General features: G+C 37.2%; 2 protein-coding genes across 5 annotated transcripts; both read left to right on the top strand.

Annotated features, from left to right (window-relative positions):
- Positions 1 to 1,908: 1,908 nt before the first annotated feature.
- Positions 1,909 to 8,933, top strand: LOC103701105 (protein GET1-like). Its single transcript, XM_008783078.5, has 7 exons — positions 1,909 to 2,117; positions 4,072 to 4,151; positions 4,376 to 4,446; positions 6,495 to 6,565; positions 6,645 to 6,726; positions 8,455 to 8,504; positions 8,618 to 8,933. Exons 1-7 carry the CDS (start codon positions 2,025 to 2,027, stop codon positions 8,708 to 8,710), a joined length of 540 nt encoding a protein of 179 aa, XP_008781300.3. The 5' UTR covers positions 1,909 to 2,024; the 3' UTR covers positions 8,711 to 8,933.
- A 2,357-nt stretch (positions 8,934 to 11,290) lies between these two features.
- Positions 11,291 to 18,507, top strand: LOC103701104 (uncharacterized). Of its 4 annotated transcripts, none has more exons than XM_008783075.5 (2): positions 11,291 to 11,511; positions 17,445 to 18,507. In XM_008783075.5, exons 1-2 carry the CDS (start codon positions 11,495 to 11,497, stop codon positions 18,307 to 18,309), a joined length of 882 nt encoding a protein of 293 aa, XP_008781297.4. In that variant the 5' UTR covers positions 11,291 to 11,494; the 3' UTR covers positions 18,310 to 18,507. The 4 variants fall into 4 exon arrangements, with proteins under 4 accessions (XP_008781297.4, XP_088568437.2, XP_008781299.4 ...); XM_088712311.2 differs by having other exon boundaries at positions 13,587 to 18,507; XM_008783077.6 differs by having other exon boundaries at positions 11,296 to 11,511; positions 17,531 to 18,507.
- The last annotated feature ends 5,359 nt before the right edge of the window (positions 18,508 to 23,866 follow it).

The following is a 23,866-nucleotide window of genomic DNA, read 5'->3' as shown; positions in this document are numbered from 1 at the left end:
AGTTCCGCCTACTCGACCATTTGTAATCATCTCTTAAACTCATGCTCTCCTAGCTAAGTCTGAGGCTAGGATTTTATGTCAAACCATCTAATAGTTGCCACTTTGTTCGGTGGTAGAACCGCCTAAGTTCATCCATGCACACATATGCTTTGAATTGTTTCTATGCGCACAAAAGGCCACTAATTCTACCACGATATGAATCAAGCTTTCTACGTTGCATACAAATTTGAGTGAACTCTAGCAGCAAATTGATGGCCCTTATGATGGATTAAAAGCGTATCTATATATTGACAATCAAACAAGTTTGAGTGGAGTTGCATATCTTCAATGCTGATTCCAACAAAATTGTAGCTCTATTGTTCTTGCCCAGACAAACATTGAAATAGAGTCAAAACTGAAATTCCCATTCTATTCCAATACTTGCTCTAACAAATCAAATGTGGTGCGGAGCTCAAAATGTTTTCATCATTCGACAACACAAGGCAATCTTCAATATGTGGTGCATGAATAGCTAGCAAGTAGGGGCGGCAAAATATGACCCGATCCGCCAATCCGACCCATGTTCGACCCGCCATAAACAGGTTTGGGTTTGGCCTAAACAGGTTCGGGTTGTAAACAGATCGACCCGTTTAACCTGTTTATTAATTGGGTCGGATACGGGTTTTAAATGTCTGACTCGTTTAAACCGTTTAACCCGTTTAACTGTTGGCAGGTTAAACAAGTCTAAACTGGTTAAACAGGTTAAACAGGTCTAAACAGGTTAAATGGGTCTAAACAGATCTAAACAGGTCGGGTTGGGCATATTAAACAGGTTGGGTTGGGCAGGTTAAACAGGTCTAAACAGGTTAAACGGGTCAGGTTGGGCAAATATGTTAAACAGGTCGGGTTGGGTTGGGTAAATAGGTTACCTGTTTATTAAACAGATTAAACGGGTCGGGTCGGGTTAGCTGTTTAATAAACAGGTCAGGTTCAGGTTGTAATTTTTGACCTGTTTAATAAATATGTCGGATTCAGGTTTATGATTTTCTGATCCGACCTGCATATGACCCGACCCGTTTATGATCCTGATCCGACTCGATTGCCACCCCTACTAGCAAGTTTCTCAACACCTAAGAACAGCTCCTTTAAACCAACACATTGCTCAAGAAAGATCCAGACATCAAGCCGCATGAAATGATAGATCATTTAATATGCTCAGAATGCATCAAACATACAATAACACGAAGACAGATAATGCCCTGCCAATATGCAACTAAGATTGCATGAATGCGTACGGAAAATTTAAAATATCATATTTTATCAATTTTTTTATAAAACTTTGCAAATATAATAAGTAAAACCATGACTGATAATGTACTGATCAATGGATCAACGATTTTTTTTTTTTTTTTTGAAGTAATCTATTTCGCAAAGAGAACTTAACTCATCTATGTCGAGTATCAAAATTCAATCATGAGATTCTCAGATTACAAAGGGTCATCCTTGCTAACAAAAGTTCATGTTTTGCTAGAACGGCAAGACATAGGATTAATGTAAATGAACATAGTTATATTCATGGTTGTCAAAGATGCAACCAGTTCAATAATAACCTAAACCAAGCTCACATGACGAGGAAATAAGCCAAGAATAATTCGTAGCTTGAGTCATAAATGAGTTGAGGTTCGATACCTTGAGTCAGCCAAAATAAATAAAAGCTCAGTCTCAACACAATAACAATCTTGTTTATCCAATAAACGAGAGGAGCCAAAGGCACAGCTGAGTTTGGGAAAAGGTTGCCTTCACAAAGAAGCAGCAAAAACCGCTGTTCAGGACCCGGTCCGAACCAACCGGTTTATCAGAAACCGTGTGACCCGGACTGGAGATTCTGGACCGCCGCCCGCATCGGGCCTTTTCTTTTTTTGGGGAATTTTCTACTTTTCCTCCCCCTCGCCGTCAATCCACCCAACGGGCCGCCGCGAGGCTATGAGCTGGAGGCTCCGCTCCCGTCGACCCGATAGCAAACCCTTTCTCCGGCGGTAATAAAGATGGGCGGCGCCGGTCCTCTCTCCCCTCTCTCCATCCTCCTCCTCGTCGTTCTTCTGCATATCCTTGATGGATTCGTCGAGTTTCTCAGAAAGGTAATCGGATCCCCAACCCTTCCACGAGTTCCATCTTTCCTCTCGGATCTTTCCCTCTCTTCGCGTCGAATTATCGGAAATCCGTCAATGAACTGCGTTTCCCTTGCATGTTGTTTGTTAAATTTGCTCGCAAGAGCTTAATTTGATGCCTTCAGTGGAGTCTCATCATGTTTTTTTTTAATGCTAATTCTAGGTCTTGTTGTTCCTATTAAAAGCATCTTTATACTTTGTAAGTTGATCTAAACCATGATGTACATGCTGCAGCTTGTACAGCGTGACGAAAGTTTTAATCTCGACGTGTACTTTTTTGGCTTCTAAATCTGGTCGCGGTCTTGCAGATGTATAACGTCGCTATAGATAACGTTTTAGGCATGTTAGAGATGTAGATAACAATTAAAACTGGAAATGCCGAGCTTAATTGTATTTATATTAGAGTAGAGGTTTGTGGCATCTTAGCATCTTCGTAGAAAGGCTGGAATCACTAACTGAGGAATTCGTTTATTGTTTGTGTTACACTGACAAATTGAAGTAACAATCAAATTGATTTCCTTTTTGACCTCAATGATGACTCATTCATAAATCTTTCATCTTAGAGGGGGCCCCGGAAGTTTACAAGGAAAATTATGTCCAAGTTACTTTATTGTCGAAGATCCAATGTGTAGAAGGTATATTGAACCGCATATTAATGTATTGACATGTTGCTATTAGTCTTATCCTACAAAAGAAATCTCCCTGAGATATCTGAGGCCCTCCGCATGCAGCATATCACGGGGGATTGGGGGAATATCATCAAAGATATTCCTGATTGACATGCAAGTAAGACATCAATGGTTATCTGAAACAATTTATTAAGAATGCACGCAGATACATGGAAAGGGTAGATGCTAAAATCTTTAATCTTCTTCTCCTCCTTTTTAGAGTGAAAATTATGCTGGTAAAGGATCATTCCAGTGAAAAAAAAGATATGTCTGAGTTGTTTTTCTTCCAGGTAACATCATATATTACTATATCAGACTGATATAAGCGATATTGTTTAATTTTTCACCGTAAATAATGGGCATATGGTTTTATCCATAGCATAACTAACTAACCACATCCCGGTCATTTGATTTTGCTTTGAAAGTTTTTAACCTCCATTTATGCAAGGATGAAGTTCTTGGAATCCTTCCACATCAGAACTTCCATCTGAGTTTCTTTAAATCTCCATCACTCTTTGTTAGTGGTATGAAACAAATACGCGCCGCTCTTAAAGTTTCTAAATATGCAATGATGATCTTCTTATCCTCCTGGGTCCTTTTCATAGGTTTACAAATTATAATCATAAATTCGATCTGTTTCACTAACAGAGAAACACAAGCAAGAAGCTTAATTCCATATATGTTCTCAAATCTTAGATAATGTTCCTACAGGCCAAGCATTCTAATATTGCAGACATTTTTCAAACAAATGTGTAGTACTTGAATCCATTTGTTACTGACTTTTCTATCTTTTCTCAATCAGTGCAATGTGAGTTTGAGACCCTCATTTTCTGTGCCCATTTGTATCCTATTTTGCTTGTGTTTGATTGTTTGAAGCATCTCATATGATTTTTCCTGAGCTTGTTCTGTATTAGCCATCTTCTAGGTTTGGTCCAGTGTGCTCACTTTTATGCTGCTTTTAGCATATTTATTGACATTTGCTAGTCCTTTTTTACAAACACATGTAAGTTAATTTTCATCTTTTCCCTAAAAAGTGTATTGCTTGCTGTTTGATGATCTCTTTCCATCATTTTGTTCTGCCAGTTTATTGTGATCTTATAAAAGTCTGTCAGTTGATTTCCTCATACATCAATTTCCATTTGAACTTATTTCATTTTAATTTCTCATTGTATCTTGATACTGTTCAGTTGGTCCTTTTCTGAGTGAGCTTTTGTTGAATATTTCCCTATTAAAAGTCTTTTGATTTTTCTTTCCAGAGAGGATTGAGGAGCCATGAAGAAGTTCAACTGCGACAAGAAATCAAGCAACTTTTAAAAGAGGCAGGCAAATTATCAACGTAGTGTGTCAATCTCTCTATAAAATCTTATTGTTTTACATTTTTATAATGTTAATCAACATAATGTTTGATTAAGATCATCTTTTACTTTCTTTATACATTTTAGATGTCAAATAAGACAATGAGCATCTATTTTCATTCATTTTTCATCAGGTTTCATTAGGCATGCATTGCATATATGTTGTGAGGAGATACATTCCACTGGTTTTGTTTGTGACTTGCAGGCCCACCACATTTGCTCAAGCTGCGAAACTTAGACGAATGGCTGCAACTAAAGAGAAGGAACTATCTAAAAGTATGTATTTTGGAACTTTCTTTCTGTATTTCCTTTTTTAAAATGGTTTGACTTGGAGTTTAGACAAAGGAAAAGGTGTTGTGGGTAGAATATGAAGTCATCATTAAGCAATTATTTAATTTACTGAAATATTTTGTCAAAGTTGTACACTGTATGGTTTGATCCTTGACTATTTAACTTGGAGGGAGCTTATTGCTCCTCATTCAATGAAAAGTTACCAACCTATTATATAGCTCAACTTACATGAGGGCCTACAATCGTTAAGGTTGGCATGCATCATTCATTGTTAGTTAGTTTTTGCATGACAGGAAATTCTTGTTGTGTCCAAGTTTTGGACTATTTCAACCTTTTGAGTAGGCTGTTGACTATGTAATCTCAGAATCTTATGACTATGTAAATGTGTGAAGTGTACTTTGGGGAATAGATTTTATGTTTATGATTGTTATATTCTTTAATACAAACAGAAGTGGCTTTGTGAACAATCAGGAACAATAATTTACAGAAGATATGACAGTAACATATCAAGAGTTCTTTACTTCTGTGTAGGTCCATGATAACATAAATATTTAAATGTTTTTTTGTGGTTGAAGTTGGTGGTATATGCACCATGTGCCTTTAGTTAGCCGATTATTTGTTTATCTTTCTAAAATTATGAATTATTTACTAGACAATTTAAACAATCAACATGTAGTTAGTTTAGTAACTAATAGGACAATGAAGTAAAGCTGCATCTAGTTTTTCTTACATTTCATTTTTCACATGTCTACCCTAATGATTACTAGTTTTATGTAGGTTTTCTGATATTTTGAACTTGGTGATGGGGCAATTCCTTTGACATGTCTCTTTGGAAACATGTTACAGAAATAAATTTGATTTGGTTCTCCAAAAATCAGGAAACAGAAACATATGGGAGAAATCATAGAGTGGGGAATGACATGGAAAACAATTTGCTATCTCCATTAATTCTGACTATAGATTGCTCTGATTGTTTATGTCACACAACTTTTATATTTATTTAAGGATCCCTGGGGTTTATAGTATGTTCAATCCAAAATTGCTTCTTCAGCATTCTACATGCTAAATACGTGAGAAAGGACAAGCTAGTATTCATCTTTGTGTTCATTAAAGCAGCTAGATGAATTTCAGTATATTTGTTATTTGTGGAAGAGATTGAGGCTCCATGCAAGACTGATCTCTTGAGAAGTTCCAAAGTGACAAAAAAAAAAACATATGTATTCGGAGACAAATCCTCAAATCATATGGAGTCTTTAAGTAGATTTGATCAATTTGCCAGTATAGTTCTTAAAGGAGGCTAAGTTCATCAATGTTGTTTGGTTGGAAGAGTATTGCCAATTTATAAGGTGCACCTAAACTGAGATAAGTGCCACTGCATATTGGTTTAGTAAAGATTGATTCAGTGTCTCCCTAGGAAATCTGTGCCCTTTTTGTGTCACAGTCTTGACAGATTACAGTGGGAAAATTAAATGATGAGCTAACACCGGTGAGCCCCCACCTCATGTATAATGTTGGAATGCTGATTTCAAGTATATTATCTGTTGAATGACAAGGTGGCGTAAACCTCAGAAATAAAGCGGTACATGTGCCAAAATTAATGATCTTGCACCCTCCTCTGGTGGCTTGCTTTCATGTTTGCCATAGTGCCAAGAAGATGGCATGTCTTCATGCCGTGGTCAGGGTGACGGGAGACAAAATGGTTTGCAGCAGTTTGCTTCCACTTTGTAGTTACATCTCAGTCTATCCTTTTGGAAACTCTCACTTTTGCCTTTATAATTTCTCATTACGACAAGATATTACTTTTGCTGGCACTGAAAGGTGATAGCATCCCATCCCCTTTGATAAATTTTCAGTACTGGCCCCCTCTATCCTTCCATTCAAGTTGAAAAAGTCTGACATTTTTATATCCGAGAAGCTATCTTAACTGTTATCTTTTTGCTAATCTTGCTATTGCTTTTATATCTCTTTATATTCTCTCCCTTCATTTCTTTATTCTATTTTTTTTAAGAATGACTACTCTGAATCAAATGCAGAACATGAGGAACACAGCAAGGAGAAGAGGTGGTCGTATGATACGTTTGCAAGAGCCCTGCTGATCCTTAAGGTATCTCCTGATTGCACGTAATGGTCTCTGTGCTTTCTTGGTTGTTGAGGGTTATTGTTTCACTGGTTGGTTCTGGTAGGTAATACTATATGTTGGACTTAGTTGGCATTTCTGGGGTGTTCCAGTCGCTGCAGTTCCGCAACATCTTTTGCAGCCTTTCGGTAACAAATTTCACAGCTCTTTCCCAACTTTAGAAATTTGCATTACAGAATGTTTTCTGTATTTTTTGTAGCATGAAGAACAGTATTTTGTTTTTATCAATGATATCCTGTCGTATGATAATGATTTGCTTCATTTCAGTAAATTTTATATTATTTAGTTAGTTATTGTTAACAACAAAACATCATCTTTCTGCATGCAATGTGGGGCTATCATTATGTCAGTGTCTTCTGCCTGTTCAAACACCTCCAATCACTTTTCTGGTACATACTCAATCCTATTTTTAAGAACCATTTCCACCTATAAATACAAGGAGGTTTGTAGTTTGGTGGTGGTGTTAACAAAAGCTAGAAGTCTTCAAGGATTTTAACAGGCTGAGGAGCCATTCCATCATATAGATTTCAAGGTGCAAAGCATAGCCAGGTCTATCCTTGAGCATGATTGGTGCTCGAGGAAAATAGTAAACTGGACATTGTGATATGAGTCTCACTACCGTGTGCTTGATTAGGTAACTAGGGTCTAATTCCTGCCTGCTTTTATTTTTTATTTGAAAAAATTATCTACAAAAGCTTAAAATTCTTTAGGTGGGAAAATATCATCCTTTTGGCTTTAACTGAGTTTGAAGTACTCGTAGCATTATAGAAATTGTGGAATTAACACCATCGTGCCCTTTAGGTAGAAATAATTGCATTTCCTGTGGACCAAAGCATGTGAAATATGGTACTCCATAGGTGATCTAACTCTTCTATGTCCTCTGTATATTACAATCATGAACAATTTCATCAAGGGAAAAATTTATAGAACATCTCACAATAAATTTTATGGCGTGTAAATTAGTTATTCTTTACAGTTGCTGACACTATGATCCAGCACTTTTCTTAGAATAGACTTGGATAACGCGACCGGTGTGATGGGAGAATGATTCTTGCTTTCTTGCTGCCATTCATGGCATCATTTTTTAAAAACTCTGATTTAACTCTCATGCAAGTGTCAATTCTGTCTCCTTCAGAAATGAACTATAAGAAGAAAGTTACTTCAAATCTCAGCAATTTTCTACATCATAATGTTGAAAAATATATTGGGATATATTAAAGGTATTAAATGACCCGAGAAATGGTGTATGAGATTTATTAAGCGTAATATCTACACCTCCTTTAAATTGAGTTTTATGCTCTTCATGAGCTTTCTTATATATGCCTATGTGGGAAAGCAGGTAATTTTCTAATATATATATATATATATATATATATATATATATTTGTGTGTGTATGTGTGTTGTCATGCTTAGCAGATTCTTCATGTATTTTTGTGTTTGTGCATGCAAAAATTCTTCTGCCAAATTTTCTGCAGCCTTTTTCATCAATCCATTTCAGCAAGTTGTTTTCCTTGCATACATGTTGGAGACAAAAAGTCCTTACCGCCAGACACTTGCCCTTCAACAAATGTCCCTCATGAGATAGCTCTTGTTATGAGCATCGGGCACTGTAACTGTTTATCGTTCAGGCCTCAATAACTAGCTTATGTCTGCACATATCGCTTTGGTTTCCTTCAATAAATTTATCAAAATCATTCTCCAATATGGAAGCTTTTTATTTTTTTTTCAGTTTCTTATAAATAGAGTAAATGCTATTTAGTGAAAGATTTTTTGATGTTGCTGCTCAGGTTTATGATAATTCCTTCACATTCTATATGTCTGATGTATAATTGATGTTTCCTGGGTTTCTTGGCAGGGAGGTTCTTGTCCTGGAGATCTGGAGATGCTGCCACTGGCCAAGTCATGGTAGAGATACACATAGACTCCTTATCTATATAGCGGTTTTCATTGGGATACCTATAAAACTGTCTTGTCTCATAGCTTCAAACCATTTTACTAATTCAAAGTTTAAAATGCAGGTTGGAATATTACCTTGGCTGGTTTTAACTAATCGAGTTAGCAAGTTTTTGTGTCAAAAGCTGTCAAAATTCTTGTCCACAATTAAATCCTAGGACTTTGTCTATTCGGTTTATATATGTTGTTTTGGCTCAGCTTTTCCGAAAAGGTTGATCGGTTGTCCATGTGTGTAATCTCTGCTTGCTGTATTTCTAGTATTCTTTTTTCATCTCCTTGAAATGGGCAGTTTTCCTCAGTCACCCCATGAGTTCTTGTATGAAAAACTGCAGAAAACATGGAGTGCGGCATGAATGAGAGTATTCTACTTTTGACCTTGGACAGGAACATTGCATTCTGAGAGTTTTTTCAAAGACAGGTAGCTTGAACATGCCTTTGTTTAAAATATATTTGATCTAATAGCTCAAGTAATCAATCTTCATTGGATCTGATCTGAATGGAGTGAGAAGTATACTTGATTGAATCCAATCCATTTTTGGTGTTTACAATGGGGTTGACTTGATTATGTTATTGATGACAAAACTTTCTAAATTAATTTTGAACGATAGATACAGAAAAAAGATGTATGTAGATGCTCAAAGATATCTATTTCACCTAATATTTTTTTGTTACAGACTGTCATGCAGTTAGGAAGACTAATACTGATACTTAGAAAATAACACTTTTTTTTTGACATGAAGTCAAATATAATACTTAATCTTCATGATCGACTACACCCATTATTGCAATTGCGTACAGTGATTCTTGGAACTTCATTAGAATGGCCTGAGTTTTCAGCACATGAGGTGGACCAAAACTAGATCAATACATTCGGTAGCAAGATAATTAGTTGACTATTATTAATTCACGCGGCTCAAAATAATGATTTGATCTGCATTGCATCAGGAATTTTGGTTGGCTCTAATATGAATTGTGGGAAGGATTATACTTGATTGGATCTATGTTTGATGGAGTTGATAGTGGGTCGACTTGAATATATTATTGGTGACAACTTTCTGAATAATCAAGATGATGGATTAAAAAAATAAAAAAATGAAGAAGTATGTAGAATCAAGATTTTAACTATGCCATGGTGGGTGAAAGAATACGCAGTCTCATGAGTCCACAAAATTGTTGACTCCCTTGGAAGAAATCTCATTAGAATGATCTAAGGAAGAAATCTCATTATTGCAAAAACACTCCATAGTTTTGTCTGATTGGGGTATATCAGATTATGAAATAATTTAACGATTGTTAAAAAAAATTTATCTAGAAAAAAGTTATGGAAAAAATATATTTTATTATACTTAGTTGGTGGAAAAATGAAAATGGCAAATGTCACTATATTTGGTTGGAGATAATCTTATATAAAAATATTGTCAAATTTTTAACAATATTATTGAATAAACAACTTAAATAATATTTTTTTCTTAGTCCATTCATTGGTCATTGGTGTCTAATGAGAGAGACATACTTGAAATGGTCAACTGGTGTTATGTTTTGAGTTATGACTATTGTGAAATTGACAATATTAAAATAAGATATTTGTAGATTTCAATGAAAAAAGGGTAGACATTTCCATCAAGCAATGACAATTCGGATTATTGTAATCTCACATAGAAAAAAAAATACCATCTTCTTAGTAATATTTGTTTTACCTTCTCTCTTAGTAAAATAGACATATGATCCAATATTTACTTTACCATCTCTCTTATTCTTTTTCCTACTAAACATTGTAATCCAATATGGGATTTATTTCACAAATTATCCTAAATTCCATGCTAGATTGCCCTTTTTAAAAGAATCAAATCTAACATTCACAACTTACTCCATCAATACAAATAGGTGGATTAGCAAATTTTCCAAATAAAGGTCGAGAAGGAAAACTATAGTTTATTCATGGGTGGAGGCTTTCCATTATAAAAGTATAGGTAAAACTATGATTTCTTTTTTGAAAACATATATAAAACTTGTAAAACCTAGCTCGTAGGGCTTCTTTGAATATTCTTATATTATTAGGCTGAGAATCCTATGAGAATTAGGCATGTTGACCAATCTAACTTAAAATTTGTAGAAGCCTGCCAAATCCAGCCCAAATTTGAACCTTTTGGGCTGCAGGAAGAAAAAAAAAATTGAGCTGAAAAAAGTTTGGTCAATATAGGGCCATGCTTAAATAGCGTAATTCATGAATCATACAAAATTTTTGGTTCTATTCTGCAGGAATAGTGGAACACGCTCCTAAGATCTACTTTGACTAGTTATTAAATATTTTAATTACATTATCATAATTTTCAAAAAAATAAAAACTATTTTTTTCTCCTGTGAATCGCACATGTTCTTTTGCTTTTTGGTTGTAAAGATGTCAACCCCGCATCGGTTGTGGTTGTAGAGTAAAGATAGCAACCCCGCATCGGTTTTGTTCACTGAATCGGGCCGCTTTTATAAACCAATCGGCCCGCTTTTATAAACAAAATCGGCCCACTAGAAACACGGAACCGCAGAATCCGACAATCCCTATTATGTTAGAATCCAATTCCAAAATACTCAAATCAACCATACATTCTCATCCAAACCTATCCAAACATACGTTCCAACAAGCCCTCGGAACATCAAACATCAAAAATTATAAACCCATTTAAAGAAGGCTATTTCGGTAATTCGCCAATGATTATAAATAAATTTCGAACAAGAAAAAAAAAAAATTATAAACCGACATTAGGGTTTCCCTCTTCGAGCGCGCGCCCTAGTTTTCCATCGCTCCTGTTGTCCTTCGTTTTCTGTCTCGGTGTAAATCTTCTGGGAGTTCGATTCGAGGAGGAGGAGAAGCGGAGGAGGAGAAGGCGGTGACGACGAGGACGGCGGACGCTGGTTCCGGGGTGGAAGGGATTTATCGAGCGACGACCATGTACGGATCTAGGGGGTAAGTCGAGGAAACCCTAACCCTAGTTCTTCGTCTTCGTGAGAAAATTTCTTGAGGTTTTGATTCGTGTTTGCATGAGGTTCTCGTTTAATCTTTGTCTTTCTCCGATGCGTTTGAGTTCCTTTTCTTTGTCTTGTATTGGTTTGTAAATTTGTGATGTTGGTTTCTTAGTTTGGATGGGGCGGACAGCGAAGGGATGCGGGAATCTCTTATGGATATCTTTTAGGCGTTAAGGGTTGGAGGGCTTGGGAGATAGACTGATGGTTCTTGTTGTTTTAAATTGGGTGGTCCTGCTTGATATATAAATTTGGTGGGCAGATGTATGATGTTGCTTGAGATACTGCAGATTTTGGGGTTATAGGCCATGGGCGCCTGATGTGTGCGTTCTGCTAGATCTAGGCAGGGATTTTGTGTAACAACCCAGGACCTCGCCCAAAAAGGCTGGCCGAAGGTATTTTATTGGATTTCTTAGTGCCAAATACTTATTTTTCCAGCGAATAGCTGATGTGGGACTAAACACACGTCTGCGTGAGTCCTCACATTCTCTCCTCATTTAAGCCTTGATATCCTCATTGGGCTAAAGATCCAAATCTATTTAAATATAATCACAAGCACAATGATCAGCCCATAATTAGCCTTAATCAGCCTATACAATATTCTCTAATTCGCATAGGCCATGGACTGGATCCACTTCGATACCACTTATAGCAACCTAAGACCTTATTAAAAAAAGGTTAGCCGGAAGATATTCTTTTGGGTTCCTTGGTCCTCTATAAGTATCTAAGATCTCTCTGGTAAATAATCGATGCGGGACTAAACACATGCCGACATAGATCCTCACATTTTGCTTGTTAGATGCATGTGGTTTCTTGTTTAGGATGGTCGAGACTCTAAGTTATATTTCACCAATCTGTTTGGATCACCGACATAGTGGGGTTCCATTGCTTTTTTTTTTTGGATACAAGAATATGTCAATGATATAGTTTTGCTTCTAACAAGGAAGGTTTTCTTCATGCTGATCCTCTAGGTTTTATACTTAGCTCTTATATGAAAAAAAATCGTTCTAAAACATGGTTTCAGTTTTGGACAAGGTAAAAAGAGTTATGCTTTGGCGTTTTTGGCAGTTTTGGTCAAAGATAAGTAAAATTCAAAATTTTTGTAAACATTAAAAAAGGGGAATAAACAATTTAAGATAGCAGATAAACACTTAGAAGTACTTTGTTCTTCAAGACCTTTAGATTGGCTTGGTAGTTTTGTGTTCAAACTATATATCTAGACATGTATCTGTGTATGGACATACCATCATGCTTTTATGTGTATGTATCTATTTTTACTAAATTATAAAGATATTTGAATCCTGGAGCCATTCACTCAATATATAAGGTCTGACAAGAGCTCTTTGTCCTAACTAAAATATCTAACCAAAACTTACCCTACCCCCACCCCCTCCACCCCTGCTTACCTTGCGGCACACCTGCCCAAGAAAAAGGCAAAAATGGAAAAAAAATCCAATCCGACTCATTAAGGCCCGTGATGTGATTTTGTACCCCAGAAAGTAACTCATCCCTATCATAAAGCAAGTTATGTTGGAGTAATAACAGATTCTCTTTATGTTGGAAAATGAATTTAGATGGGAGTTTTCATTTGGGACATATTTGTGTCCTAGATTGCCTCAAAGGAGAGGTGAGTGTGTGAAATGTCAATGGACGATTTGCTGGAGATATTGACGTCTTCTACAATCGTAAGATGCTTTATATCTTCATACCCTTTAAATTCAATTTCATGCCAGCTTGGCCACTTATAACTTATGGGCGTGGCCTATTCGGAAGACATTGGATGCCTCCTCCCAAGCCGTGCTTAAACTTTTTTTAGTTTCTTATTGTGCCCTTAAGACCTTAAAAAGAAAACTAGTAATTTGAGATATAATTAGAATCTCTCTCCAAAAGGTTTTTTTTATTTTGAAACTTTAAAATGCCTATTCTTGTTGCTCATTTTCAACTTGTTATTTTTATCAATTCTAATTGTGCTTGCCCCTTGCAACTTGCAATAACTTTTCCTTTTCATTTGGTATGTAGATAAGATGTAGATATCCTTTTCTAGTATGTGATCAGCTCGACGACATCATGACGAGAGCTAATATTTCTTTCCAATGGACAAATGCGGGGTTATGCATATCACAAGTTTGAATCCAACTTTAGCAGATCATAACTGTAATTCATATCTAATTTTGGAAGTGCTTGTAGATTTATGATGGCATCCTATGCATTGAATTCAGCATTCATTAGGTGGAGAATATCTGAAGATCAATTAAGTTCTATATCGATTTGTTACTACCTGGAGATTATTTGTTGGTCCTGTTGAGAACATGTTGGAAGTGGAAAGTAATTGCACTTGATTCCAGTTGTGATGGTGACTATGTGCAATTCTAACTGTAGAAATAGATGAAATTTTGGGACTGAAGCTTGAGGTGGAGGAGACTAGAAAGGATAAGCTGGTCCTTGTAGTGCTTTTACCATTGGGATACACTGAGATATCCATCAAATTACTTAACATTATGGTTTGATCTGCTGGACATATTTTATGTTATCAATTGACAAGCTTTGTTTGGTCTATAGTCATGGATCTTTGGTTCTGGATAAGATGTGGGCACTAAGAAGGATTAACCAATAGGATGGAGAAAAAAAAGAATACTTATATTGTCTTGAGCAGCCTAGTTGCTCTTTATTTTTTTTTATAACATTCCAAGGAAATAAAGATGATTTATGTAAAACATCTGGATCGAATTACTTGTCAAAAACCTTTTAACATATATTAGATTTAAGAGCAGATTTCCAATGAGTAATAATCTTTGCATGCCATGACTATGAACTAGGTTTTTATATTTCTGATGGGATCTAGCAGCTTGTCCAAAACAGCCTTTTGATTAGCGGCCTGGACTGGACAAGCTAGAAAACCAATTGATTTGATCCCTTGTTTTGGTCCTAATTCCACAGAACCGGCAAATTTTCCCTGCAGATGTAATAATTGTCCATGAGAATAGGGTTCCATGTTTGGTCTAAAAAGATATAGAAGTTACCTGCCTATGTGGTTTGTATATAGCCATTATTAGTCTTGCATGTCTTCAAACATCACATTCGTGACATTCCTGATTAACCTTCCTTAATCATGTCTCGCTATGATAGAGTTTTAGTCATTATCTCGTCCATTGCCTTGAACAGCATCTTTTACTCTTTGTTTTGTTGCTTTTTTGATGTTATTTCACCTAGAAAATGGTTTTACAATCTGAATATGACTTTAGTAATTAAATGAAGCGAATATACATTTCTTTACTTGGATCATATGTTTAGAACTGATCCTGGATATTTAAGACTATATATGATAAAGGGGTTGAGTCGGACCAGAAAACTATTGAAGAGACTTCCTCATGCGTGTTTGTGCATGCACGCACACGCATATAACAAAACTATCCATTTAGATCATCGTTGCCCAGATTGCCTACCTTCCTTTGAGTGGTTCTGGTGGCCTTTTTTAAAAATTTATAGCTATCGCAAAGGATTGTCAATTTTTCTGTTAGCTAACATTAAAAAGGGGATTGTAGGAAAAGTAGGCGGCTGCTATAAAAAAATCTGTTTATTTGGTCATATATTGTTTCATCACTGTATCTTCTGCATTCAATTATAATGGAAGCACCAGTTTGAATGTAGACCAATAACCAAACAACTTCTTGATGGAATTTGAATGGAATAGTTATGGATTTTCGTGGCTTCAGGATCATGGTTCCATGAATTTGCCTGCAGAAAAGTCATGATCAATAAATATGCACTTGGGAGAGCTATATTTGTTTCTCCTGCATATTTAATAAATATGCACCTGGCGGGGTCTTTTTTTTTCTGAACATTGCTGTAGTTGGACCACTTGTTCAACTGCCATTGTGAGATTTGTAGTTTGTGTTTCTTCTTCTTTTCTATCATCTTAGTGGTGTAGTCACTCAAGGAAAATGATTAAAAAGGGTGGCTCAATGCACGAGGCTCCCGCCACTACGGAGTTTGGGGAGGGTCAGATGTATATAACCTTATCCGTGTGCTTTGAATCAGTGACACTCATGTTTCAATGGAGCGATATTACCATGGTGCCAAGGCGCTCTAACTATATTACTCAATACAACTTCAAAGCTATGCAACCGAATCTAAACAAGATTAAAGCTTTCCCAGATAAGTGTCAACATAAATCAGGATCTTAAGTTTGGCAGATGAGAAACGTCAAGGGAATTAGGTTCAGATTCACATACTACATTTATTGTCCAAGTTTTAGATATTGTAAGTGCACGATGTGGATTGTGATTCATTACTATACCAAATTTTACATTGACTTACTCCCTAGCTTGATTTTATAAACCGTACAGTAAGTCCTATCATAATGATCATTGGGTTGAATTGATGATTCTTGATTGTATTGTCAAAGACCAATGACTTTGTTAGTTTTACCACTCTTCTAACAATAGATATAAAATAATAAAAAGCCATCGGTTTGGTTTTCTCTATCATCCCTCTCTCCCCCTTTCCCCACTCGCTTACTCATAGCATAGTGTATTTGTTTGGTGTTTGAGTGGGAGAAATTAAATGAACGGGTAATTGGAAAGTGAAGTTGGGGTGTAAAATACTATATGCTTCTCTGTGAGTTTATGGAAGCCATCTTAAAAGAAATCATGTCTGCTTTATGTATGCTGCATAAACTGGTTTTCTTCTAATTCTTTTTTTAAAGTTTGAGAACAGCCTTTGTTGATCATATTCATTCTTGGCAAGAATAATAAAAATGCAAGGGTATGCTAGACAGCAAGTCGTATAAATTATGCCAAGATTTTGGAATTTAATGATTGTATGTTGTTGAGCCATCTGGATTTATTAATATAATTAAGCTGGGTAGTTGTACACAAAGCTGCAGGATGACAGGGAGATTTTTTTTTCAGAGGGTTAATGAGGAGTTACTGGTTGGAGGGACTTCACCAGAGATGTGTGGAAGATAGTGTGGAAAATTTTGAGTCATTTGAAGTCAAGGATTCAGACCATTTCAGCTTTATTTTTTGGCTTCAGATTTCTGGGATCCATGCTTTCTGAATCATTAGATAATGAAAAATCTTTAAATGAAGAAATCATTGGTGACTTATTTGGAAGATCATCTACAGCGCACTTCTGTACTTCCTACCTGAATAAAACTGACCTGAAATTTGAAATGATTTGTAGCGGCATGCACTCTGTTCTCTTCCCTGCATATTTGGGTTGAAACAGCCTATTTACTAGTTGGTGTCATCTTGGGTTATGTGATATGTTAATTTGGGTGGGGGGAGGGGGGAGTACTGTTAACTAGTTGGTGTCATCTTGGGTTCTGTGATATGTTGTGCGACTTTTGTCATCAAGATTTGCTCTTTAGATCTAGGTCATCATTTCTTGTTTTTCCATTTTATATGTAAGATTTGCTCTTAATTGTTGGGTCCTCTGTTGTTTCTGTTCTGCACGCATCCCACTTGCTTTCTGGTGACCTTCTGTCTGTCACTTCATAATCTCTGTCGCTAGGTATTTTGCGTAATCTCATTTTGTCTAATAATGTGAGTTTAATTGGGTTATGGCCGAATAAGTTGGTTCTATAACATCTTTTGATAACAGGTGCTTTTTTTTGATAAATATAAACAAATATGTTCATGCTTGCAGTTGTCTGTTGCTTGCATTTCTTTTCTTTTGTCTGATGATGTTTTATGTGGTTTACTGCCTCTATATGATAGTTGAAATTATTTATGCTTTTTATGGTTTTTTTCGGATTAAGAAAATATTAGATAATTAGGCGAAAAAGTTTGTTTGCTGGTCGGGTCTGTTTATTGATTGGGGATTGAGTCTTGGGGGGTGCTATCTCCTTTTCTTGGGATGTTGGATACTGTGAAGGGCAATGATGGGGAGCGGGGGGGTTTCGGACGGGTACGAGGGAACAAAGAGGCCACGAATGATCGAATCAAATCCCTACTTCGCAGTGAGCGGCGTGGGTGCTTCAGATGGCTACGATGCCGGTTCGAAGAGGCCACGAATGATGGAGCCAAGTCCCTACTTTTCTGGAATTGGTGCCAGCAGCTTCTACCAGCCCTACAGCAGCAGCTTCAGCGGTGGAAGCAGCAGCATGTACAACTTCCCCGTGGTTCGTCTGCGAGGACTGCCCTTCAACTGTGATGATCTTGATGTCTACAAGTTCTTTGCTGGGCTCGACATTGTCGACTGCCTGCTGGTGAACAAGAATGGTCGCTTTTCAGGTGAGGCCTTTGTTGTTTTTCCATCACCAATGCAATCTGAGTTTGCCCTCCAGAGGGACAGGCAGAACATGGGGCGCAGGTACGTCGAGGTCTTCCGGTGCAAGAAACAGGACTACTACAATGCAATTGCTGCTGAGGTGAACTATGGGGGGTCCTTCGACAACGAATACCGTCAGATCTCACCTCCAGCCCGTCCAAAGGGCTCCTTTGAGAAAGATCAGATGGAGTACACGGAGGTCCTTAAGCTTCGGGGGCTTCCCTATTCTGCAACCCAGGCTGACATTGTAGACTTCTTTGCGGAGTTTGAGCTGACTGAAGATAAGGTGCACATCGCATGCCGCCCGGATGGCAAGGCTACCGGCGAGGCATACGCCGAGTTCCCATCGGCGGAAGCGGCAAAGAAGGCGATGTGCAAGGACAAGATGACGATCGGGTCGAGGTATGTGGAGCTGTTTCCATCGACACCTGATGAGGCAAGGAGAGCTAAATCTAGATTCAGGAATTGATTCAGCAGCAGTTGTTTTGTTGCTGGAGCTCCGAATGTATGGTGTTCGCACTGAATTTTCTGTTGGCACTATTTTTCTTTTAGGACTGACTGCTAGCTGTAAGCCTCTTCTGCACCTAGATCTTGTCCGGCTTCCCCTAGTTTGAAATATATAAGAAATAATCAATATTAGATGCATCTAAAACTTATTCAATTAAAAGAGATCATAATTGTCTATATCTTCGACTGCATGAGACATGCCACAGACCTATGTGTACCAAAACGCATCAAAACGGCCTGTGTCAATCCAATGCCTTAGTGATTCTGTCACCAAAAATAAAAAGAATATTCGGTTATATTTGTAGTTTTATTTAATTTTATATAGTATTTATTATTTTTTTAAAAATAAATGAGCACATATGCTATTAAATTGATTTATTTTTTATTTAATATTTTTTGATTTTATAATTATAAAATTTAATTATGTGATTTACATCCGTATTTATATTCATATTTTTAATATCTAATTTATATTTATATATATTTAGAATAAATATAGATATTAATTTTTATATCTACCTAATATCTATATTCATATTTATATTTATTAGACAAAATAAATATAAATATAGATATATAATATTGTTTGATCCGAATTAAATTATGAAATAATCTTGTATCATTTGATCTGAATTAAGGTTCTACAGAGAGACAAGATATGCCGCCCGTTGCTCAATCCACCTCTGTTTAACACGTGGCGAAGGATGTGAGTTAAATGCAAAGCCTTTTCTTAAGCAGATGGGCATTTAATCAATTATCGGTGTTTGTTTGGCTGGATTAGTGCATTTAATCAATTATCGATGTTTTAATCATTGTTAGGGCACTAGAAGTCTTTGGAATTAAATTACAGTAGATATATAATTTAACTCTGATGCCACTGTGTATGATATATTTATAATGTAAAAGTTTGATTCATGAGCTGTTAGGATATATTTTAGGTGCTCATTATTGCAGCATTGCTACATATTCATTATGCATCTTTTGTTTTTTGAATAAATTGGAGATGCAGGGGATGGAACCCTGTACCTCATCAAAAAACTTGACAAACTTTGGGATTATAAAGTTTCGACTATGCAAGATTCCCTTGTTCTTATGATTTTGTATTAGTCATTAGGGGACTTCTGGTGTTTTATTCAAAAAAAAAAAAAAATCCATGATGAATTTCATGGGGAATCCTCTTTTCTGTTGGCATATCCATGGATGATGGATTTTTTTTCAGTAGTAATGCTGTTGATTCAGTCTTCCTGCTAATGTTTTTAATCCTAATATTTTTGTGAGCTCTTGTTTGATTCCATGAACAAAGTTATATGTGCAGAAGAATGCTGGTCGTCGGTATTGCTGTCCGAACTTGTGCGAGTTTCGCTAAATTATACGTGAAAATTTTGGTTTTATCAGCGATCACTTTGATCAACTTTAGTTGAACTTTTAAGTTACAGGACTCGATGATGTGGCATCTCCCATTGTGGTTCCACATGTTCTACCGAGGCAATATATTTCGTGTGTTGGACTTGGACCGTGGCATTGGTTAAGTGCCTGTATCGACTCTTCATAGGAATATTAATCAAGATTAATGCCTTCTCCACCATGTTGGTTATCTATCTTCACCATCCAAAACAATTAAACAATTTTTATAATGATGCATTAGAAAAGATCTGTCCTTTACCCTCATAAAGCAAACTGTTATGAACGAGGGCAATGGGATAGGTCATCCTTTCTCGTCTTCCCACTTGATGACATTTTGGAGAGGCATGTCTTGTTGAACTGTTTATAAATCAAGTATTAACGCTTATTTAAATGAGTGAGCTCAATGGGTGTCTTCTGACCTCTACTACTATAATGCAGACCGTTCCTAACCTGCCATTGGGTTCCTTGAGTCTAGGTATGGTGCCATCTGTGATCTGTCCATCCTTATGGTGCCCTATAGAAAGTACCCAGTATTCTACAGCTTTGGAAAGAAAGTAACAAAGCGGAATGAGCTAACAGCTCAGTGAGACAACAAGAATAACGTAAAAGATTGAAAACAACAAATAATCAATACCAGAGTAAATACAAATATTTTAAAATTACATACCAACTATCTAGCACTACTTAAATAACTCGGTGCATACATATACATATATATATATATATATATATATATATATACACAAACATATTTATATATATATCACAAATAACTGTTCTATTCAAAAGTGATATATCTATATTATCAAATAATATTTTTCTATCCAATACTAGTTTTAAGTAGCTTATCTTTCATCTTATTAACACAATTTGGCTTTGACAATAGTTAATTTTTTGATATTGGACTAATCACGATCGAGCTTTGGCTCGTGATTAGCAATTCATAACACTCATGTGTTGCTTATGGTAACTATGTATATAATACCTAGACGTAAGCTCATAATGGTTATCCATAACATCTTCATATAAACCCATGGCGATTATGAGCTTACGTCTAGGTATTATATACATACCTGTGTGCAGAAAAATCATACCTATGTGCAGGAAACAATATACTGTATGTACAGAACAGAAAACTGTATTTTAGGATTAATTAAGTATGTGCCATCGTTAATTAAGTGTGTTTCAAGTTTAATCGACTATATGCCATATTAAGGTAAGACTTGGCTCACAAGAACAACCTATATTAAGTGTCTACCACGTCGTTGTAATTGATTCAAAACATTCTACAAAAATCAGATTATTTAACTTAACTGTATGCAGAGAAACCATACCTGTGTGCAGGAAACGGTAAACTGTGTGCACAGAACAGAAAACTGTGTTTCGGGGTTAATTAAGTGTGTGCATTGGTTAATTAAGTGTGTTTCAAGCTTAATCGACTATGCGCCATGCTAGGGTTAGTCTTAGCTCACAAGAACAAACTATATTAAGTGTCTACCACGCCATTGTAATTAATTCGAAACATTCTACCAAAATCAGATAGCTTAACTTAACTGTGTGCATAGAAACTATATCTATGTGCAGGGAACGGTAAACTGTGTGCACAGAACAGAAAACTGTGCCAGACTAGATTAAGTATTAAAACATTGATTAATTGTGTGCCAAGCTTACTTAAATGTATGCCATGCTATATTACCTATGTACCAAACTTACTAACCTAACTACCACTTACTCATTATTTTCTTTTTTTTCTTCTTTTCTTTTCTTTTTCCTTTTTTTCTTCTTCTTTTTCTTTCCTTCTCTTTCTTTTCTTTCCTTTTTCTTCTCCTTTTTTCCTTCTTTTTCTTTCCTTTTCTTCCTTTTTTTTTTTCCCTTTGTCTTCTTTTTCTTTCTTCTTTTTCTTTCCTTCTCTTCTTTTTTTCCTTTTTCTTTTTTTTTCCCTTTTTCTTTTTTTTCTCTTTTTTTCTTTCCTTTTTCTTCTCCTTTTTTTTCTTTTCTTTTTTTTCCTCATGGAACCTGTCCCCTCCCATGACACCCCCCGCGATGGCATCACCCTCCTCGACCTCCCTGGCGACCCCTCCCTCCGCCTCTACCTCCCCGAGCTGCCACCGAAGCACGGTGGCGACGGGCGGAGGAAGGCGCTGCCCATACTCCTCCAATTCCAAGGCAGAGGCTTCTGCATCTCCCACTTCTCTTGGTTCATGTACCACCAATTCTACTCCCGCCTCGCCCGCGCCGTCCCCGCCATCGTTGTCTCCGTCGATCTCCCTCTCGCTCCCGAGCAGCGCCTCCTCGCCGCTATGGACACTGGCTTCCGCGCACTCCTCCACCTCCGCTCCCTCGCAAGGCCGCAAGGCTGTCGGCACCGGAAAGGGGTCGGGCCGCGGCGGACGCGGGAGGAGAGCAGGTCGTGGCCGGCGACGGCCGCAGGACGCCACGGCCGCCCTTCTTCCTCTTCTTCGGCGCCTCCCAACTGTAGGGTGGGGGTATTTTCAGCGGCGCGGCTGCGGGAGGGGGCTGGGACGGGGGTATTTCCGGCGGCATGGCTGCGGTAGGAGGCTCGGGAGGGCTCGGGTTGTGGCCGGCACCGGCCATGGCGGGCCCGACCTCCTTTTTTTTTTCTTTCTCTTCTCCGGTGGGATGGGAGATAAAGCAATGGAAATTAAAATATTCTTAGGGGGCGTTTTCGTCTCATAATAAAGTATTAAAATATGGTTGGACTGATTGTCAACAGGGATTAAATGTTAGGGACAGGTCAATAAATGTATCGGTGATTAATTATCCCTATATTTATCTATAATACTAGGGCCGACTCGACTCTTAGGAACTGAGGCGGTCGCCCTATATTTATCTATAATACTAGGGCCGACTCGACTCTTAGGAACTGAGGCGGTCGCCTAAGACCCAACTAAAAAAAAAGGCCCACTGCAGAGAGAGAGAGAGAGAGAGAGAGAGAGAGAGAGAGAGAGAGAGAGAGAGAGAGTCGCGTAAAAGCGGCTTCGAGGCACTCGGCCTTCCTAAAGGCAATGGCCCGTTAATTCCTAGACAGAGACCGACTGAGATTAGGGCCCACGATTTCCGCATATAAATTCATACGCGAAACCGTCGATCTCCCGTCGGCTTTCGCTTGATAAAAACATCTTACCCATTCGTCTATGGCATTAATGCATGGACGGATGCGATGCCCATCAGGGGAAACAGACGGTAGACTTTATGCTTTCCCACAGAATTTGTATGCGGTCACAGGGAACCTGAGGTTTTGTCCAGACAAGACCGGGGACCCGTCTCATCGCCCACAAACTTGGAATTGTAATTGGAGCGGATAACAATGGGCCTCTCATTTCTTTGTCATGACGGATGCATCCTCGATCTCATCTACTCCCCCCATTTGGTCTCTATGTCTTCATAATGACCAAACTGCCCTTCTTGATCACCGTCCACAAGTGCTCCCCGTTCTCACCTACGGCCCTGATCAATATTTTCGAGGACGGCGACGCACTTCCAGCAATGCCACGTTCTATCCCCTGCGGGCCCATACCCCAAATTTTAAGCACCATTGGTCGAGAATGCGATTTGGGAGGCAACAAAACGTGTGGTTCGTAAAAAAAAATAATTTGATAAAAATAGTGATGATGAGAGAGCAAGATTAGTTGAAGAATCTTTTAGAATTGATTATTTTTTATACATAGTAAATCAAGCTATTTCTTCAATTCAAAATAAATTTGAACAATTCACCATATATGAAGATATTTTTGGTTTTTTTGTTTAATTTTGGAAAGTTAAAATCTTTGAATAAGAGGATTTGAAAGTGTTGCCTTAATTTTGAAAACTTTTTAAAGCATGACGAATATTCTGACATTGATAGTCTTGATCTGTTTTCAAAGTTAAAAATTTTAAAAGAAGTTTTACAAACAGAAACTAGTACCCTTGTTGATGCTTTAAGTTTTATAAAAAAAATGGATTATTTTCCAAATGCATGCATTGCTTACAAGATATTGTTAATAATACATGTAACAGTTGCTTCTGCTGAAAGAAATTTTCAAAATTAAAGTTGATAAAATCTTATTTGCGGTCAACTATGCTACAAGAAAAATCAAATGGATTAGCTATATTAT

This window comes from Phoenix dactylifera, chromosome 16 (assembly GCF_051530095.1).
Source record: "Phoenix dactylifera cultivar Ajwa chromosome 16, Ajwa_hap1_PhDact_Kaust_v1.1, whole genome shotgun sequence".
Lineage (NCBI taxonomy): Eukaryota > Viridiplantae > Streptophyta > Magnoliopsida > Arecales > Arecaceae > Phoenix > Phoenix dactylifera.
This window is presented reverse-complemented; position numbering and strand designations above follow the sequence as displayed.

What these genes read in the sequence shown, in the direction of transcription:
- LOC103701105 (XM_008783078.5), top strand. Translation starts at nt 2,025, where the DNA reads ATGGGCGGCGCCGGTCCTCTCTCCCCTCTCTCCATCCTCCTCCTCGTC. An exon ending in AGAGAAGGAACTATCTAAAA is followed by an intron (nt 4,447 to 6,494) that starts GTATGTATTTTG and finishes AATCAAATGCAG; the next exon opens with AACATGAGGAACACAGCAAG. An exon ending in CTGCCACTGGCCAAGTCATG is followed by an intron (nt 8,505 to 8,617) that starts GTAGAGATACAC and finishes TTTAAAATGCAG; the next exon opens with GTTGGAATATTACCTTGGCT.